The sequence below is a fragment of the Mastigoproctus giganteus genome, chromosome 5, assembly GCF_048544385.1.
Source record: "Mastigoproctus giganteus isolate SK-2022 chromosome 5, ASM4854438v1, whole genome shotgun sequence".
Classification (NCBI taxonomy): domain Eukaryota; kingdom Metazoa; phylum Arthropoda; class Arachnida; order Uropygi; family Thelyphonidae; genus Mastigoproctus; species Mastigoproctus giganteus.
In genome coordinates, this window is record NC_143579.1 from 93,848,603 (window position 1) to 93,869,694 (window position 21,092).

Consider the following 21,092-nt stretch of genomic DNA (forward strand, 5'->3'; position numbering starts at 1 on the left):
TAATGGGAAAAAAAAAAAACTTAAGAAGAGGGGGGGTTTCTTTTCCAAAATGGACTGCGCAAAATGATTAGGAAATTGAAATGAACACTTTGTTTTTTTTTGTGGTTCTTGGCGGTGGACGCTCATAAAATTTCATCAAAAACCTAATGCCCAGTTGCGTAAGGTTGTTGAAAAAGCTACTGTTGTTGTTGTGGCCGCCGGTGCCACACGAAATGCGCACCCTCTTCCTCCAGTATCCGAACGATATTCCTATAATTAGATATTCTATGGACAACAGGCTGCAAAGTGCTTCGATCTCTCCTGCAATGGTGTCCGTACGAGAATATATGCTAGTTAGCTCTACGTGATCCCAGTAACGAATCATCTTCGCTCTACAGGTTTTAGCCAATATGTAGGTGGGTGATATGTGGACTTTGAATCCCCAACGGACCGATGAAGCTCATTTATAACTAAGCCGTGATGCGAACACCCATAATTTCCGAAATTACCACTATATGTTGTCGACGTTCTTCTGGAATGCCCAATTGTTACTCACAATTTCCAGGAAATGAAAATTCACCTCATCAGAATTTCTGTTTGGTGTGGGTTGGCAGAAAACTATAACTGGATCATTCTTCTTTGAGGAGGTTCGAGCGCATGATCCCAAAGCATGTATCATTACCAGTGTACATTACTAATCATCTCCGACACTGCACAATTCCTGCCATTCAAGAGAGAGAGAGAGAGAGAGAGAGAGAGAGAGAGAGAGAGAGAGAGAGAGAGAGAGAGAGAGAGAGAGAGAGAGAGAGAGAGAGAGAGAGAGAGAGAGAGAATGTTTGTGTCCAAACATTATCTCTTGAAAGGAGAGACAAAGTTTGGACACAACTCAGGATGGAATTTCACTACATATGACATGTTTCAGGCACCAGCTAACAATGCTATATTGAGCATATTTGCAATACACACGGCTATCAAGATGGAGCAGTTTTATCTTCGCTGCCTATAGCTGTCTCATACTGTGCTATAATTTGATCAAATAAATTGCGTTATTAGTTATATGCAGCGCCAGTCTTACCCGATGTCACTTTTTGGAACTAGTTTCTCTGCTTGTTTTTGCATGGTCTAAACGCTGTACTCCAAATTTCATCTCTGGGAAAATCATAATTGTCATCTGTAGGTGGCTAAAGTGACCGAATTTAATTGTAAGCACTCTGTACATATTTCTCCAAGGAATTTCCCATGGATGGTTGTGTAAATTTTCTGAGGAGCACACCCCGTTATGCAATGTACAGACAACTAAGCTACAGAAGAGAAAGAGAGAAGATACAGCCATTACTGGGCACACCTTTATTCTACCAACGGAAGCGGAAACTTACAAATGGCAAGCATGCAGGAATGAGTGAGCATACGTGAGAACAGGGATGTCTATACATCAAGCCGTATACATAAATAAGAAGATATTTACATGGAACTTAGTCCTAAACTTCAGGCGTCACCTTCACAACAGTCCATGCTGACTTCTTCCATACGCATGCACACACTAATCGGAGTTTAAAATGTCTTATGAGCGAGCACACGTGCATTCAGTCCTTTATTCCACACCATCACACACTAGTTCCAGAGTACATAGAAACTCTACCTTCCTTTTGTAGGTGTCGCTGCTGCTTCTGCTGTTCTCGGACATCAGACCAGACTAGGAAGCGGCGCCCTCACCGACGAGGCTTGGCTGGGGTTGAACGAAGGGTGGTAGTAGAGGGATGGGTAAGAAGTTAGGGCAGCTTGAGATGCCACAGCCAATGACGGAGAGTCGGCTGTGTGCGAAGGGGCTCCCGAGCCGCTGTCGTGATACAGGATGGGTACTCGAACCATCCTCTGGGCTGCAGCTGCGTGGGCCATGTTTGCTGCTTCAAGTTCTGCCGCCAGCTGGCGCTTCCACTTGTTGCGCCTGTTCTGGAACCAGATCTTGACTTGGGTTTCCGTTAAGTGGAGGGATGCGGCGAGGCCTGCGCGCTCAGAACTGGACAGGTAGCGTTTCATGTCGAAAGTCGATTCTAGTTGAAACACTTGACTCCGGGTGAAGACTGTGCGGGTCTTCTTCTTCCTGCGATTCTTTTTGTTCTTATCGTCCCTGCTGGACTCTTCGCTGCCACCGCCAACCTGATCACCGTCGTGTTCGTTAGACTCGTGTAAAGAGGCCGTCTGTTGTGTGAGAGGCGGAGACAAAGGAGACGAAGTTCGGCTGTCGGAAGTGATGAGGGCTTCCTCCCTGCTGGGAATAGGTGACCGAGAGGATCGACATCCACCTGGTGGAGAAAATAAGACATTATTACTTTGGTTGGCATCACTCCTTTATGAAAAACTAAACTTACAAAAATGTACATGAAATATCAAATATGTACTCGTTGCATTTTTCCCATATTTTTGGTGGCAAAAACATGCACATCAATTGGTGATGCATTCTTAGAAAAAATAGTTCAATATAATCGTTTCAATTGAATACAATCTTGGCTGACCATTATCTGAAGAGAACAGAAAGGTTAAGATGGCTTCGTATTTTCAAGGATTTAAAACAAACAAAAAAATGGTTGTCATGACTAAACATTGGTTGACATGACTACCACTCCTACATATATAAAGAACATTTTTTTACAAAGTGATCAGAATTTTATGGTCGTAGTTGAACTGAAGTCAAAAATGAATATGAAGTATTACGAACTCAGTGATGCTCTCCTTTCCCTCCTGGAAATCGAAATAACTATCAAGGAAGTCACATTCGAGTTTTCAGCTTGGTTAAAAACAAGTATTTCGAGAAATATTCAAATTAGATACTTTCCAGTTAGAGAGAGTTGCTATGTGTTGTCTCTAAAGTCATATGTTTTGGGTACCCATTTCTGTGTATATAAAAATTACTTCAATGTCGATGAAATGATCGAGTAATAACGTTTGCACGATCAAAAATTCTGGTCTTCTGAATAATGATGCCATTGTTTGGTTGCAGAATGAATTTCAAACTTTTTTTTATCTTAAACGCGAAGAAACGGATCACTTATGATTGAGAGAAGCCACAGCGTGAATATCGAATACTTTTTAACCTACAGCTAATTGATAGAAAGTAGAAATGCCATTGAGAAAGAACTTTCTGTGTTTGCCTTTCACGGATGCTTACACGAAAACAGAAACGAGAAGTTGACTGAAGTGCTTATCATCACATTTGCAGGCAAGCCAAAGATTAAAAACGAAAATAAAGACCTTCTATGAAACTGAATCCACAAGAGGAAACCAATAATAAATAATTAATCTGGTGTATGTAAACTGCAGCCAGAATCGATTCAGGTGAAAACAAAAAGATCAAACTCTCCATTTAACATGTAATCGAAGACCTCTTATGTTATCATGTACGAACAACAAAAGCCTCTCAGAAACTTAATACAATTTCGAAGATGCGCGCTATAATGGTAGAACACAAGGGGTTTTTACAGATTGTCTGTGGGTAATTGCGCTGTTTAACTTTCCGAAAATAGCTGTTTCGTTGAACTTGATTCAATGAACTACGACGATGATTCCCTTTATAATAGACCAATTGGTATGCAGATTTCTTTGTAGTGCTGATAAATTCACTGCCAACATTTTTTTAAGAAATGAAAAGATCCACTTCTCATAATTTGGATGCATTAAATATGACAAAGGTGTCTTCAAGACATTACTTCGAACTAAATGCATAAATTAAGCAGCGCACACAGTCGGGTTGTTTACCTGAGATTTTGGGGTTGAATCCTATGTATGCTTTTCTATTACTCTTATCTGTATCGTATTTAGCTTGTTGAGTATAACTAAGTCTTCAGTAGTGTCAATTTACAGGTTGGTTTTTATATGGGTATCCTGGGCTTTGCTACAAACAATGTCCACCCAATTATGCAACCAGTTATAGAACACACGATGAACACATACCTATTCTTAAACATCTAATACGCGTCTCTTATCTTTTTCCTTCGCTCGTTAGGGAGTAAGGACACAATTCCGGCTTCCTCTCTCTTTATATTATGTAAAAATTAATCAAGAGTAGCTATCAAAGAAAACAAATAACCTTCTGAAATGAAATTGTAATTAAAATTAATTTTATAAGTAATGAATCTATCGAATTAGATCTTATACTGTAAATGCAAAATCAGTATGAAATAAGTTTCGTGATTCGTTGAAGCGAACCCTCCTCTTTATCACTTGGAAATTATTTTCTCCAGAATAAACAGAGTGCCCTGTATGCTGGCTTTCAAGTACATACTTTTAATTTCGGGTGCGGATTTTCTTTCTTCAACAACTGTACATTCTTGCCAAAGTATATCTGTCAGAAGTGAATTTCTCTTTTTATTTGCGAGGTTGTCTCAAAATGTGAAGTACGCGTGCATACAACCCCAGTATTAAGATGAGAATTCAAGATTCTAACTTCGCTAAAAAGTCACTATAAATCAAATAGGGAAGTTTGCAATTCTGTAATTCGACAGGCCATTGGCCATTCATCTCGTACTAAATTTCTGGAGAATGGAAGACTTGATTTCCAGTTCTGCCAACTGCGTGCCATTTTTTAATCGGACTGAAACATGGATTGGGCGGTTTATAGCAAAGTACTCGTTTTCTTCTCTTCGAAAACTAGCTGCAATAGCTCCACGCCCGTCTAAGTGGTCCCCCAGGACTGTTGAGGGCTAGTCACGTAAATAAAAAGGGGACCATATCATCTTCACAAGACAGCTGCATTTTCAAGAGATAACGTTGTCACGACATGGCCAGAATTGCCTCGATCCGCACATGTTATAAAAATATAACCCTTAAAAATGCATGAGTCAGTATGGTCGAAGCCTTTCCACCTTTCCCTTATTGGAAACGATATACGAGTGATAGATATCCGCCTGCCAGTAATCACTCCAGTGTCTAAGAACCCACGGTTTGGGTGGAAAAGGCAGTTGGGCCAAATTGTCTATACATTTTATCAGTGCGTGTCAAGTGAAGACAGATCCTATCTGCTGATACTCGCAGATGGGAGTTTAAGTATAAAATCCACTTTAAGTTTTCATAAGCCGAAAGCTTCAAACTTTTTTGCAAGTTATCTGGTTAGGAACAAAATTTGTAACTTATTTTTGTGTCATATCTCGGAGATTTATTTCAAATGGCCACCGCAATTAAGAAAGAAGTTTGAGAATATTTCTCTGAATTACTGATAGTCATCGGATTCGATTTCCAATAGCAATTCTTTGGTGGATTTTGGAGCAAATAACTCTGGTTTCAGAAATTCTCTCGGAATGTTTTTGTCAAATATGGATTTTGAAATCGAAAAATATATAATTCAGTACGTTTCTTTATAACAAGTTTTATTTACTCAAAATGCTTCAGTACTGCGATGTTACGCTGATGAAACATTGGTTAGTTCGGTTATTGCCAATTCTGATAGCTTCTGTTATTTAAATGGAGTGAATTCCTACTGAAGAATCAAATCTTTCTTGTGTGCATATAGAAAAGAATCTCATTGGAAAATAATATCTTTGTGTACTTTGATTCCTTTTCTTGGAAGGAAACGTAGTATAACAGGACAAATATCATCTACTAAATAAAAAAAAATCTAATTTTACTTTCTTCTTTTTAAAAGGAGTAGTTATCCCAATCTATTGTCTTGTATATGAGAGACAACAGCGTAGTCTATCAATGATGATGTCGATGAATCGAGACAACTTAAAGAAAAGATGAACATACCATAGATTAATAATTTCAACCATCGGAATCAAATGAACCTCACTTTGGTAGCCACAGAAAATGATTAAGAATATTTGGGATTCCGGGTTATCATTTCTAAATACATTCTGTCTGCATACGAAAGGGAATCATACAAAAGAAAGAAAATTACAATAATTTGTGCATCTATTAGGTATCTTGCATGTTTTATACAGCTTTAAAATAACTGCCGCTGTTGTGGTGCTCGAAATATGGTAGTTCTTTCGTCGACCACGTTGATAGTTCTAATTCTGTGCGATGTGCCTCATTTAATAGATATCAAGTGTGTGTGTGCACATCATAATGTTCCCTCTTCATTTTCTATTTCTGTCGATTCATTATAGTATCTAATAATGAAACAATTTCCTCATCTATCAGAAAGTGATAGCGTGGATCGTTATAAAAACAACTTTCAGTTAGCGTCTCTAGTTTGCCTTTAGTTTTGTGCACTGCTGTTAAAATTTCTAAAGTATTTAAGTTCTTTGGCTTGTACAGGGAGAACCGATGTTTGTTGGAAACCTAAATCGATGGACTATATAAATAAACATTTAAAAGGAGGAGTATAAAAATTAAGATTGACTTTTTAATGGGGCCTTTCTTTATAATACCAACCATACGAATTCGATAGTAATATTGATGATATTCGCTTCATTCATAATGTCACTGGAGTTTATTATTTCATACGATAGTTCTATTTTTAATAGTTTATACATTAAACGTACCAATTACTTCGAGTAAAATCAGGAGAAAAACCTCGAAAGATTTTTCGGATAAATGGGATTGGTTATAATAATATTGTTAAATACTGAAGAAGATAAATAAAACATCGTAAGAAAATAAAATATTACTAAAAATCGATGTTTTCAAATATCATCTTGAAACTATATTTTGTTGCATGCTAGTTTTAAATTCGGGAGATGCGTGACTCTAAAGGCCGCCAATACGACCTCGGGTCTTCTAATTGAAGGAAGGGGCTGTCTAAAGTTTATGTTCACACAATATCGTGTGTGGGTTTGAGGGTTGAGATGAAAGAGGATACTTGTTGACATTACACTTGAACTTTTGTAGATTGTAATTTTAAAGAAATGAAGAAGAAGAAGAAAAGTTGGTTCTGCGAGTTTGAAGTTGGACAGTAAAAGGATGATGATTGGTTGCGGTACTGGTTTGGAATGGGGGGGGGGATTATGGAAGCCAATTCAGGAGAACAGTGCCCATGGAGGTGTCTGTAGAAAGGGCATGTAGCAGAAACAGAGCGTCTGTAGACAGAGTGGAGGGCCTTTGTAAGAGATGGGTCATCAATTAACCTAACTGTCGTCTTTTGAATGGAGTCTATAAATTTGAGAGACGTTAAGGGGCACCGCCCCAGATGTGGGAGCGATATTCTGTGGTAGGGCGAATTTACGATACAGCTGTTTGGAGGAAAAGTAAGGCCAAGAGTGAAAACGAAAAGCCAGTTTTTAGTAGCAGTATCAGTTATGAAATTGGAAAAGAATATTCGGTTTTAAAATAAATGTTTGAATATTTATTTTAAATATGAATAATGAATTTTTTTAAAACTAAAATTGTTTAATTTTCAAATATCTGAATGCATCGTCGTAATTTGTGATAAAGATTTACCAAGTATAATATACGCTGCTGCTCTTGAGGCCAAACAGATTTGAAAAACAATGTTTTAAATATGCCGCAAAGAACATGGTCACGGCACATGTAAATGGTGGAGAAATACAGTGCGAACATTTCTGAAAGTTCAACGAGTGTACGCTTTTTTCATAAAGATTATTTTCATGATGGTGGTAATTTTTTTTTAGAACGCACAATCAATGTACTAAACTCTAATGGCCCAAGTTGCCCTTTTATAACCCAATAGAATGTCATGTCGTGTCATATTACTGAAGTCAGCAAATTTGTGACGCAGACAGAAAGGGTGCATCTGATTGTGCTGAAGTGAACTAAAAGAAAAAAGGTAATCCAAAAGAGTTTGATTAATTTCATTGAAAACCTATAGCTAACATACCTGTGTTGTATTTAGTGGTTATACCTATTTTATCTCTCCACTGGTGTTCTGAGATGCAATTGATCAATTTCAGTCCGTACTGGTCAAGGAAGGTGAAAAATGGTTCTGTTTGGGCGACTTTTTTTCGCAGTACTGTTCTTATGCTAAGATAAGGTATCATGTCAGAGTATTAATTGAAGAACCTGATCATCAATTTATTGTCAATTATTGAATGATAGAACCAAAATAGGCTGGCTAAAAAGGCCTTCGATGACCATCGGACTTCCAGTCCGACTGGAGCAGTACATCAAGTTGTATTCACACAATAGTCTGTCCCCTTCCCTATACGTCAGGTTTATTTCTTGTACAAGATGTGATCAAAAAGTTATATTTTATTAAAAATGTTGTCACTTACCCAGTTTTCCATGCTGTTAACCATGGAGTAATCTTCTTGAAAGTTGATACAGCGAGTCCAGCCATTTTGCCACTGTTGGAAGAAATTGTTTGTTGTTGTTTTACTTCTTCAACACGTCCTGTGAGTCTCACAGATATCCGAAAATATATGAAATCTCTGCCATTTAGTGCAAATTTTAATTTCAAGAAAGAAGAAAAGACGGAGAGAGAGAGAGAGATATGAGGAAGGGATCATGCATCAAAACTTGATCCACTCAAGAAAATTAATTATTATAATACACTCTTATACCTCGTGAAATTAATATTATAGTTTGTTAAGCTCATAACCCGAACCAAGACTCCTGCTCCCGATGCTTCCAAAACTTGATGTGCATACATATCAGGTTTTAGAAGCATCGGCAAGCAGGAGTCTGTCAATAGTCTGATGATGGGTATCGGCAAGATGCCTGAAACATCACCTTAAATGTTTGGGCTATAAGCTCAATAAACTATATTATTAATTTCACGTAGTACAAGAGTGATTATTAATTGTAGTAATTAATTTTCATAGAAACCAACCGCGTAACATCCTTCCATAACACTATATTGTTCCACTCAGCCAAACTGCCATTCTAAAAAAAAAATAAGTTGATAAATATCTGTAAAATGGCATATTAAACTGCTTACTGTTCGAGTTTCTGTGTGTGACAGTTTCTGGCCAAGAATACAGTGGGGTTCTACTCTTCATTCTTTAGATGCAGTAGATCCCTGTAATTGCTTCATGTTCTCGAAATTTTGGTTTTCGGGCAAACTCGTTGGATTCGCTGTATCACATCACAAGGAAGGCAGTTTTGGGGGAATCCCAGTAAGTGACATATTTTTTTTTTACTTTTATTAAAAAAATACAATTCGAGAAGTTTCTGCTCTCATATATTTATACTGTTCGTGTAGCATCCTATAAAAATAAATGAAGTTTCTTTTTCAACGGAAGTAAACCTATGCTTTTCCTTGATGATACATTTAATCCGTGGTATAGATTGGATTATCTTAATTTTCTTGGCTGTTTGCCTTAGCGAATCTGTTTTTTGCTGTTATTTTCTTAGAAGGGTCTTTTCGGAGCCTTTGTAAACCACGGCTTCACACTTCATCGTTCTTTTGCTTACGGCCAAGACAGCGGGAATCCGCTCTCCGATACTCATCACATATGAGGATTGTTCAAATGAACTGTTGGAAAATCGATTGGAAAAGATTGGTTTGGACTGAACAGGTGTTTCGTATGCATGTGCAGATACAAAGAAGCTGAAACACGTTTAAATTTTGCGTTAACACAATGTTTCTCATATTAAAATCATTAAAAAAAGCCTCACAGGTATCAAGAAATTGTTCATAATCGTTATCGGGAAAATGGTTATGAACGGTTGGACGCCACTAAAGAGATTTACTGAGCATTCCCTGCGAAATATACTATTTATTTACCTCTGTTTCCCCTCATCCCTTACCGGTTCTGACGATGGTTACGAAAAGCAGGCAGCACAGAGATTATGATCGCTGTCCTCCCACACCATGAAGCAGCACGACAATTAGGTGTAATGGTCGTGCTGCACTTAGAAATTGCTAATAATAGTAATGCTTAATTACACAGTGTATCTGTTGTAAAACAATGAGATAAAAATTCAAAATAAAAAGCAGATGTTCAGAAATCTTTGAAAGCATTCTTAAAATTCCTCCAAAGTTATCTTCTTCATTTTTAACTTCAGAAAGAGAAAGAAGCCAGCTGGAGCCAGATCTAATGAATGTGAGGGAGTGGTTTATCTCAATAACCGCTTTTCGCAAATTAAGCATTTGAAAAATTGATGTGGAATCAGCAAGCGTATTGCCAAGCAATAAGAACCAGTTTTGTTTTCATGAAAATCTGGTCTGACCCGTCGAATTCTCTGCAGTAGTCGTTCCATCACTTCTAAATAAGTCCACCCTATTCACCAGGTTTGGGTCCACCTCTTTTTAAGAGTAAAATGAAGATGAAAGGGAAATGACTTCGCACCATCCAAAAGGATGGATGACCATCTCAAGATAATTTCTGAAGAATTTCAAAAATGCTTTCAACGATTAAAAGAGAGGGGTAACAAGTACACAGAGTAATTTTCATAATAAATTTTCTCTAAACGTTTTCTTTATTTTTTACAATTTTTTTTAGAAGAATTGTGTATACGCAATTTCAAGATGCGTGAGGGATGTTGTCACAGAATGTTGGTCGTAATTTCCAAGTGTCGTTAACCGTCAATAATCGATTTACACTCTGGCTTTCTCCCTCCGTAACAGTATCGTCGGTTCGTCACGTGTTCAAATCCCGTCGAAGGCGGAAGAATTCTTAAATATCTCCTCAATTGTGGCTGCAGTAAGTCGATGACGGGGGGAGGAGAATAGGGTTCTCCCTCCTGAGTTATTCCGGGTTGTTAAGCCCACACAAAGTATAAATCGCCCCGTTAGCGCTTTGTCAACCGGGTCATTATAGCCAAAATAATCTGTTTTCAAAAAGATTCCAACCACAACGGAGATACAGACACTCAGTAAACCTGACATATATATTGTGACGAATCACTTATCTTAATTGTGTTGGTTTAGGGTCGACCTGGATATGAAGATTTTTAAACGATTGCAAAAACTGAAAGCATTTCGGCCTAGTCTGAAATGTTACCGAGAGCCTGGCAGAAATACTTTTGAGAGCCACATCAGGGTCGCTATTTGACCATCTCTGCACTAGGATCCGCAAATTCTTACATCAGCTGCACGTGTAAGGATTTGCAGTTACAAATATAAACAATACCATCAGCACTAAGGCATAAATGACAGGCCTTTGGATGTTCTGAAGCCAAATATTGATAAAGTTAACCTATAAACGACACAATAATCTAAAGATAAAATAATTTTGTAAAAGTTAATTCGTCCACATATAATTCAAATCCTAGTTTAATGGTTTCAGCATTTACTAATAAAGAATGGGGATTCAAAGGAGAATCCCGGAGATAAGAACTGGCAAAGAGAAACAAGTTAGTCAATTACGACTGAGGTTAATGTATGTATTCGTATATAACTAAGAAATCCAATCCAAGGCACTAAAATGAACACAGTCAATAGACAGAGCATGGAACTGAAGCCCTGCCGTGACCACTATATCGTGTCTATAAATTTCTGGTATTCTAAGTATCTTTCTGCACGTAAGTGAAAGAAGAATTCTGATTTTTCAAAAGAAAACGCCTTTGACTGAGACTATCAAAATACAGCCCTGAGCGGAACCAGCCTTTATAGAAAATTTCTTAAATAGTTATGGTTAGTAACTTGTGAATTTACAAGGATTACGAATTAAAATGAGAAAATAAAAATAATGGGGGAAATTCATCGGCACTTATGCCACTAGTGAATTGTCATCCCTGCTATTACTTGCAGTCCAACCTACGGTTTTTATATTTCAACAAGCAGTCCACGCACAAAAAAAATCAGCACAAGCAAAATAAGAAAATTTACAAATATGAAAACCACTTAAAATTTGAACTGTGATATCGTTAATACACAAAAACAAGTTTCTTTCCCTTTAGGATCAAAAGCAGTCAGGTTTTTTACATTATAAATAATATCTGAAACTTCAACCTGCACTTTTTTGTATAAGATGTGCAGTCCGCTAGATGATAATTATTCTTAGTATCATTGCTTTAGATTTCACTGATAAAGTAGCTTTGAATGAGTTTTTCTAATTGTTTGTAATTAACAAATAGCTACAGAACATGTATAGTGGCCTTCAAGTTTAATGTATAGATGCACAAAAAAAGGGATGAGAGTTCTCCTTTCGTCACAATACTTCATAATATATATATTTGTACTCATCTTCTCTTGTAGACAAGATAGTGCTTTATGCAATATGGAAAGTGGCAGCGATAGTATCGAACTGAAGGATGATAGAGGTTTTGCTCAATAAAACTCCGAAATGCCGCTAGACCAGGAGGATTTCACATGATGCGATATTTTCTTTAAGATTTTGTCTCAGAAATGCAAGAATGTGGAGATCCTTCTCTGATTATTACTCTAAAATATCTTTTATTTATCATTAATTTTAAATAGTAGTAGTGGCATGTGATGCAAGAAAGCAAGTGTATGAGCTTATACAGCATCAGCCAAAAGAAAAAAAATCACACCATTCCCTCCAAATGCCTGTCCAGTTCCTCCTTAAATTTATTCAACCTATCAACTTCCACAACGACAGATGGAAGCTTGTTCCAGCAATTAACCACCCGCTGGCTAAAGGCAAATTTCCCCACATCTATTCTACATCTGTCTTTTCTTAATTTAAATTTATACTCCCTTAGGTTCGTAATCTGAACAAGTGGAAGGATCCCATCAGAATTCAGCGTGCTCAACCCATTCAAGCCTTATACACCTCAATTAGATCACCTCGCAGGTGCCCAGTTTCCAGCCACTGCAATTTGCAGAACTTAAGCCTCTCTTGGTAAGAGGATCTCTTCATTCCCCTCACCAATCTTGTTGCCCTTCTCTGTACACGCTCAAGAAAATCTACATCCTTCCTAAAATGAGACCTCCAGACCTGTACGCAGTACTCAAGGCGTGGCCTGACCATTGCCTTATACAGAGGGACAATCATCTCCTTTTCCCTGCTAGCAAAATTCCTATATATTATTGACAAAACCCCATGACCTACCCTGGAAGCCTGTCTGCATTGCTCAGAAAACTTCATATCTGGCTGCACAATTACTCCCAGGTCTTTTTCATTTTCTACTACCTTAAGTGTAGTACCACACAGTTGGTACATTTCTCTGGGATTACTTCTACCCATATGCAGTACTTTGCATTTGTCAAAGTTAAACTTCAGTTGCCACTTCTTAGCCCATCTGCCCAAATTATCTAGATCCTGTTGGAGTAGCACACTGCCATTACTGTCACTAACAACCATGCCAACCTTTGTATCATCTGCAAACTTCAACAATAAGCGTGATATACCTTCATCAATGTCATTGATAAATATACAAAACAACAGAGGACCCAACACCGAACCCTGTGGGACTCCACTAATAACATTAGTCCACGAAGAGCAGAGCTCATTGATTACCACCTTCTGTCTTCTCCCACTCAACCATCCTTTTATCCATTGTAGCAACTTACCCTTAATACCGTTCTGCTCCAATTTGTACAGTAGTCTTCCATGCGCAACAGTGTCAAAAGCTTTCCTGAAATCCAAGTATATGATATCAAAATTATTTTTTGCATCCAGTTCCTTTGTGACCACATCATAATAACCAATCAAATTTGTCAGACAAGACTTTCCCTTAACAAACCCATGCTGTGTCTGAATTATTGCTGCAGTCTTGTCTAGATGATCCTGCAATGCATCTTTAACCAGTGACTTCATTATTTTACCCGGGACAGAAGTTAAACTAAGTGGTCTGTAATTACTTGTGTCACCCTTCGATCCCCCCTTTGTGAATTGGGGATACATTTGCACATCTCCAGTCCGTGGGAACCTCCCCTGAGTCCAAGGATGCTCTCATAATTATGGCTAAGCCTCCTTTAATATAACTGGATGGATCCCATCCACCTCAGGTACCTTTCTCATGTTTAACTTCAACAATTTCTCCTCCACTTTGCTCTCAGTTATTACAAAATCATTAAGCACCCTGCTACAATTTGATAACCTTCTGCCATTTTCAAACCTTAATAATTCCTCATGTGTGAATGTCGATGCAAAATACTCATTCAGTTTGTTTGCTATCTGAGCAGGAGCATCAACTGTCGCACCATCGATATCAAGTGGACCAATCAGATTCATCCCCTTCCTTTTAGAGTTTATATAAGTAAAGACATCCTTAATGTTTTTCTTAGCATCTTTTGCCAAAGATTTCTCGTAATCTGCCCTCGCCTGTCTAACTCCTTTGTGACCTGATTACAGACTAGCTTATATCTGCCATAGGCTTCTGAGTCGCTTGATAATTTATATGCATCCCATGCATTTTTCTTCTTTTTCACGTATCTCATTAGTTCATGACATAACCATTTAGGCCTAAACCATGAATAATATTTCTTAATAGGTATAAAACTTTTAGTAGCTTCCACGATTAATTCCTTGAATACTTCCCACTTAGAATTTACTGTTGGTAACATCGTCAGTTGATCCCACTGTACAGAATTTAAAAACTTTCTGAGACCATTGTACTCACCTTTACGGAAGCAAAAACCCTTTCCTTTACCCCTGATAGTAATTATATCTTTAAGTAAATCCCACATCACTACACTGTGATCACTGCCACCTAGTGGTTCCTTTATCTTCAAATTCTTAATACACGAATGATCAAGAATATTACCCTCTCTGGTTGCCTCTCGAACATGCTGCTGCAGAATTTGATATTCAATCAATTCGTCTGAAAAGTTTTGATCCGAATAGTCGAGCTGGAGAATGCGGTAATGCACACTAGTTTCAACGGCCCATGGTTCAAGCCCGCGTAACTATTAAATGTGGTTAATGATTGTGCTTATTGTGAATGATTAATTGTAAAATCCTCTGATCAAGCAGTCGTGCCGGAGTATTTATTTATTTAAAACAATTTTTCCCACTTTTCCACAAAAAAAGTTTCCCACGTAAATGTAGTTTCTCTGCAGCGCAGACCAGCCTTACAGAGACAACCTTGTTACTATCCGTACAAATTTTTTTTTTTTTTTTTTTTTTTTTTGCCTTTCTGCATAGAAATCGAGACTATTAAACAAATTTAGCATAAATATGCGTTGATAACGTTAATGTTATTATATTCAATTAAGTAAGGAAACGAACTTTTTTTTTCATTTGCCAAAAGGGGGGGCGGGGATTCTCAATCTCCTTACTTTCCGCCAAAAATTTCCTATTCATTAAGGTTATTGTTATATTAATACCACTCTTATACCCCTTGATATTAACAAATACTTTATTAGGCTGTTCGCCTACGTTAATATGCATTAAAGTAACGTTTCGGGTATCTTAACGAAATCCGTCATCAGACCATGCCGTTGGGGAAACGGAAAATAGAAAAGGTTACAAATTTTGAATATTTTCGTATATTAAAATTGCAACTATCAATATTACACTTTGCAAATTGTGATTCTAAAGTATTAAGTTCTGAATTGCCGTTACAATAGAAAACAGGAAATTGTAACAGCAATTCAAAACTTAATACTTTAGAATCGTAATTTGTAAATTGTAATTGTAGTATTGGTAACTGTAATATTCTAAAATATTCAAAATTTGTAACTTTTTCTATTTTCTGTTTCCCCAACAGCATGGTCAGATGATGGGTATTGGTAAGATACCCGAAACGTCACTTTAATGTATAGTAATGTAGGCGAACAGCCTAATAAACTATATTATTAATTTCACGTGGTATAACAGTGGTATTAATATAACAATAACCTTAATGGATAACAACCACGTAGGGTCCTTTCCTAATTATATTTCCTACTCAATTTCGCTTTATTAAATTCTTCACCTCGACACTGTGGCAAACTCGCACTTTATTCCAATAAAATATATCTTCAGTGTTAATTCCCAAAATTTTGATTTGTATCCCCGGGGTTCTTGTCTCTTCTGACAGTGAAAATATATCTCACTCGTTCATTCTGTTAGCCCTCCCAAGGGGTTAATATACCTCTACCAAATCCTTCATCCCCCAGTTACTAAATTTCGCAGTCCGCACCTTCTAGGCATCATTCACCAATTTGGTTGCCCTTCTTTTAAAACCCTTTATAGAAACTCTGTCTTTCTTCAAGTGTGGGTGACTTTAACAAGATATTCTAAATGCGGTCTCACCATCGTCTTACACAAAGGGACAATGGCATATTTCCCCCCTATTTTCGAAGGTTCTGTATGTCACGATGTGTTTAGACTGAGTGGAAAATTTAAGAATTACTGCTGACCAAATGTTAGATACTCCACCCTGTGAATAGAGGCGAATCAGACTCTTTAATTACAAGGTGTGAGCTTTGAATAATATGGAGGTGGAAACTGTATTCATTTTAATCTTCTAAATTACGAGTATTTTGACGGGAAGGCAACAAGAGTTGGAAACAGTAGAATCCGAAACACAAAGGCGATCTCTTGCCGTGGCGAAATGAATATATTATTATCTCTTCATTTTCGATTACCCTTCCTCCTCTGGATTAAAAATAGCCTGTTGCTCGATGGGGGTGGATGGGGTATACTGCTTGTCATGCAATAGCAAGAACCTCTCCTCTTTAGAATGATGTATTAAGAATAAACAGTTTACATATTCATTAAATTTATATTCTACAAAAAATAGTGGGAGAAAATCAGAAAACTATTAAACTGCGTTAATCGAATAATTTCTTTACTTATTTTTGAGGAGGTAAACTGATATGGGAAAAGAAGAGAGAGAGAGAGAGGCTCTTATAAAGTGGTAGTAACCCAGAATACTCCACGCATATATGTTCTCTTTGAGCACTTCTGTTGGAAGGTAGAAATACTCACCAAAAATGGTGACACCGCCTTCCGCTTCCGTCCTGGTTTCTGGCTGCCTGTGTGGGGAAGGAAGATCAAGCACCTTCGCTCGTGACCGGTTAACTCAAATCCTAGTGAAAAAGGCATTCAAAAATTACGCCGATTTAGGACACTTGAAACTGAACCATCCAATGAGATTCTCCCTGAAAATGTGATTCGTCATGATACTAAGCGCGTTTCACAACGATTTTAGTACCCAAAGCGGGTACACGACAAGCAATTTCCTATCTGCCATGAAACAGACCAACGGATATTTCTGCGCTACTGTGGCAGCTTTTTCAGCAACGGCTTCGGAAACTTCTTCCCGATCACATCGAGTTGGGACCTCAAATGGATCTTTCGCTTCGTGCGGTGATCACGTTACTTGGTGCATTAAGCAGCTCATCTCGACAGTGGTTTCACAGAACCTATTGTTCGTTGTTTCCGTTTTGACGAAGCTTGGATAAACATTGCACATTTCGTTGGTGTCTTTGCCCGTAGACGCTCACTTTCCGCTGAAAGAACCCCATCTGATCACTAACGGTTATTGACTTAATGGCTTATTATGCTATGTGCATCACCTGATGAAATGCGATTCTGTTGGAAATACACAGAAAAATCGGTGAAATGGTTTGTTCTTTCGGTGGTCGGGGAGGGGATGTTGGAATAGGATCCGTTTGAAGTTAGCCATCCGGCATACCCTCGAGCTCAGAAAAATGGCTATGATTGTGACTATTGCAGATTCCTCCTCGGAAAACCGGGTTTTTCATTCAGCAAAACAGCCAAGCCAATTATCGAATTTACCTAATTCGCAATACCAGATGTTCTACAATGATGCTGCTAATGCAACTTCGGTTTCCTTTCATAATGACAACTTAATTTGATCTTTTTGACGAAAGCTAGCAAGCATAATTTTTCTGCCTCTTGAACATTTGTTGCTTTAGTTGCTCTTTGCAAAAACAAAATAAACACATCTCATAGCTGGGAAGTGCGTAATTCATTTACCTTTTGAAGCTTTTATTAAACAGTCCATGTTTAAATACTAGTGTGCAAAGTACAGGTAATTGTTACTAAACCTCCTTACTACAAAAGTTTCAACTGAGCATCACATCAATACCTCTTGACATCCTCATGGCTAACAGAGCATCTACTTTCGCTGTGATTTCACCTGTGAAAAGGATAATTGGTCAAAATCTGTGTCGACAGAAGGAACATTAATGTGCTTTTTGTGATCGGGGGGGGGGGGGGAGACTTATTCAGTCTCGGTTGAGAGTTGCATGGTTTTTCATCCTCGCAACACAGACAAAATGACCATAGAAAGCCCGCAATTTCTGGACGCGATGTGTGATGTTCCCTTTTGTTATTGTAATAGGGTTTCAGGAACATCGGCAGCTAAGACCATATTGCTTCATATATACTGTCTGTAAATTGCTTGGGGTTCTGTGGTGGATTTTCTATTTGCTGGATGAAAAAGGCCCATAAAAATTCCACGTCCTCGACGGGACCCAAACTTAGGTCTTTTCCACCCGGCGTGGGGAGGACGGCGATTCTACTAACTCTGCTATTCACAAGAGCATGTGATGTCCCCCTGGCATTACTTACTTCGGTATATAAATATATATATATAGTCAAAGAGAACAGCCATATTTTAAAATTATTGGATTCATCAAGGTGAATATTCTCTGATTTACCAATTACAAATAAGCCGTCCTCCTGTACAAGACAACCATTCTACCGGTTATTGGCTACACCTCCTTTGTTTGAAAACCTTATAGAAATATTGGCCATGCCTTTTGCTTGGAATCCTGTAGGAAGATTCACTCTAAGAAACTCGAAATTGTGCAGCGTAACTGGTGAAGTACCCGTCCTCCACGAAGCCTCTGTTCTACTACTCAGAAGAATTCTAGTTGATCTCAAATTTTCTTATGAAATTCTCTTTGGAAGTTGATTCTCAAGAACTTCACTTCAACACTTCCACGACCCAACTAGAACAACCAGATATCAAAAGACTTTCCATATATATCCACGCTTCCAACAGTCATATTGCGAAATACCGTCCTGTGAACAGATTCTTCTCAATTGCAAATAATTTCAGTTTGGATTTTTTTGACAACTCTTAGACTATCTTAATACCAATATCCTGCACCCTCCCTTGGTGCAATGAGTATTGATAATACTTTCATTCTGTTATTAAGGACCGTGCATTGTAACTGGGTACTCCATAGTGCAGGTTCTGTTTTAATAATAATAAATTAAAAAACCCTAGCAACTTGACAAAATGCTATTCGATCCGATTGAGTACCAAAAGCAGTCTCGATGTTTGCGATGACTTCAACGAAGGAAACTTTTATCGACAAAAATGTAGCATTTATCCGCTGCGTGATGTTTCCTGAGATCCTTTTATTGGCTAAAATCTAAAGGCAAGGAGACTGAACTTTTAACTTTGACGAACATTGACCTCAACGCCATTTCCAAGAATCGTGAGGCAAATTTAATTGATCAAATTAAGATGTTTGAGTTTTTCTACCACCTGAGTAATCGTTGCAGCCCTTTTACGATCATTTTAATTACGGGGTGAACTAGATTTTATATGCAAATACAAAAAAAAAAAACTAAATCTCTACTGTGGACAATTGAGAACGGCGCACGCTCATTAATAAGATTAACCAATTAATCAGATTAACAATTAAAAAGGCAGTCGCTGTTCTGGATCTAAGTAAGGTTTCTTTGTTTCATTCTTATTTTTATTGTATTGATTTCAATTTAGTAATTTAATACTGCCGGTGCACGAAGCCATTCGACAAATTTTCAATCCTTTCCACGAACTCTTCCGTTACTCACAAAGGTTCGCAAGCTATATTTTTTGTGGATAATTTTTCGTACCATCATCCTTCCTCACACCCAAATGGAGCAGTTTCGAACCATTTTTAAATTGAAATGAAATCTCATCGCACTCTTTTTAACTGCACGGTATCTATTTACATTATAGTTCTTGACCGCCATTACAGGGAAGCTCAAGACATATTGTTAATCTCTTTTCGTCCGAGTTTCGGAAATCTGCAAAATAAATGCTGTACTGCTGTCATAATGAAACTGCCACCTGTCTAAAAATATCGCATCCCAGATCAGATGATATGATGTGTTTTGTTCTCATAGTTATCTCGGTGTACATGCGCATCTTTGATCAATAGATGATATTTCATCTAGAGACAATGATGAATGCGGTACTATCCCTCTAAAATGTTAAAAAAGGACACTAACTGTGGCGTTGTTCTCGTGTGGGGTGGAATAATGATCAAGGGCCGCACTCCTCTTCGTGTTTTTGGTGGATAGGAGTATGGTAATTGCGCAGAGGTACCGAAAAGATATCCCCCCCCGAATCTATGTGTGACATTTCAGGGGTGCGGTTGACCCAGATTTTCTTTTCATGCACGACAACGCTGCTACACATAGAGCACAAGCGATCGAAGAATATCTTGAAACTGAAGATATATAACGACTGCCCTGGCCAGCACGATCACCAGACTTAATTCGCTGGAACATGTGTGGGACGCCCTTTGGCGTTGTACTGCACGCCGACAGCCAACTCTTAGGTCGCTTGGTGAGTTAAAGAATACCCTGGTGGAAGAATAAGATTTGTTGCCACAGAAGCTTATAGACAAACTTATATCGAGCACGGTTCACTGCAGTCAGACCTGTTTAGCTGTTGGAGGGATCACACGCCATATTGATGTCATGTGACCATATTTTCGAGCATCTTGTATCAACTTCTGTAATGTGACATTGTTAGTAATTCTTACACAACCCCTATACATGTCCCTTATACTTGTCCAAAGTTTATCGCTGTCTCCTTACATCATTGTTATTCTATAGTACACCACCATACCAAATTTTGTCCTGCTTCGTCGCAAGCTGCACGAATTACCACGTGCTTTACGTGTTCCGTTAATTTTGTCGAGCAGTGTAGTATTTACAGAGCCTAAAATGTGTATTGTTAGAAAACTTGGAGTGAATATTACACTGGATGCAGTGAAATGAAAACAATTATTTTATATATTATTAATCAATCAATTAACTGGTAACAAGATGCTAATTAAAAAGAAGAAATCAATTTAAGAAATAAAATTCTAACACACCTGAAATGTAAACCCACTGCTTATATTAACTTCGTTTAATTTTCACAGTTTCTCTGAATAAACTCGCTTGAATTAAGAAAGTAAAGACCAAATCAAAAGATTAGTGATTAAGTATAATTATTCCTTCAAGTGCGTGTGTTCTTTTTATAAGTTCTTAGGAAACATTACTCACGACAGAGTACACTTCCACACTTGATTCTATATCAAGGGGAAAAAGAAAAATTAAACGCAAATACATACACCTACTGGAAATTGTTATAGACTTTTAATGATTCTTTCTGAAATTAATGAGAGTTTTAAAATTTCTTGG

At 37.8% G+C, this 21,092-nt stretch overlaps 1 protein-coding gene across 1 annotated transcript in view; it reads right to left on the reverse strand.

Annotated features, from left to right (window-relative positions):
- Positions 1 to 1,662: 1,662 nt before the first annotated feature.
- The window catches only part of LOC150085571 (homeobox protein HMX3-like), a 45,360-nt gene continuing 25,930 nt past the window's right edge, over positions 1,663 to 21,092 (reverse strand). Inside the window, exon 2 of the mRNA XM_090374608.1 lies at positions 1,663 to 2,282. Coding sequence (XP_090230734.1) covers positions 1,663 to 2,282 — 620 coding nt within the window. The remainder of the gene's footprint in view (positions 2,283 to 21,092) is intronic.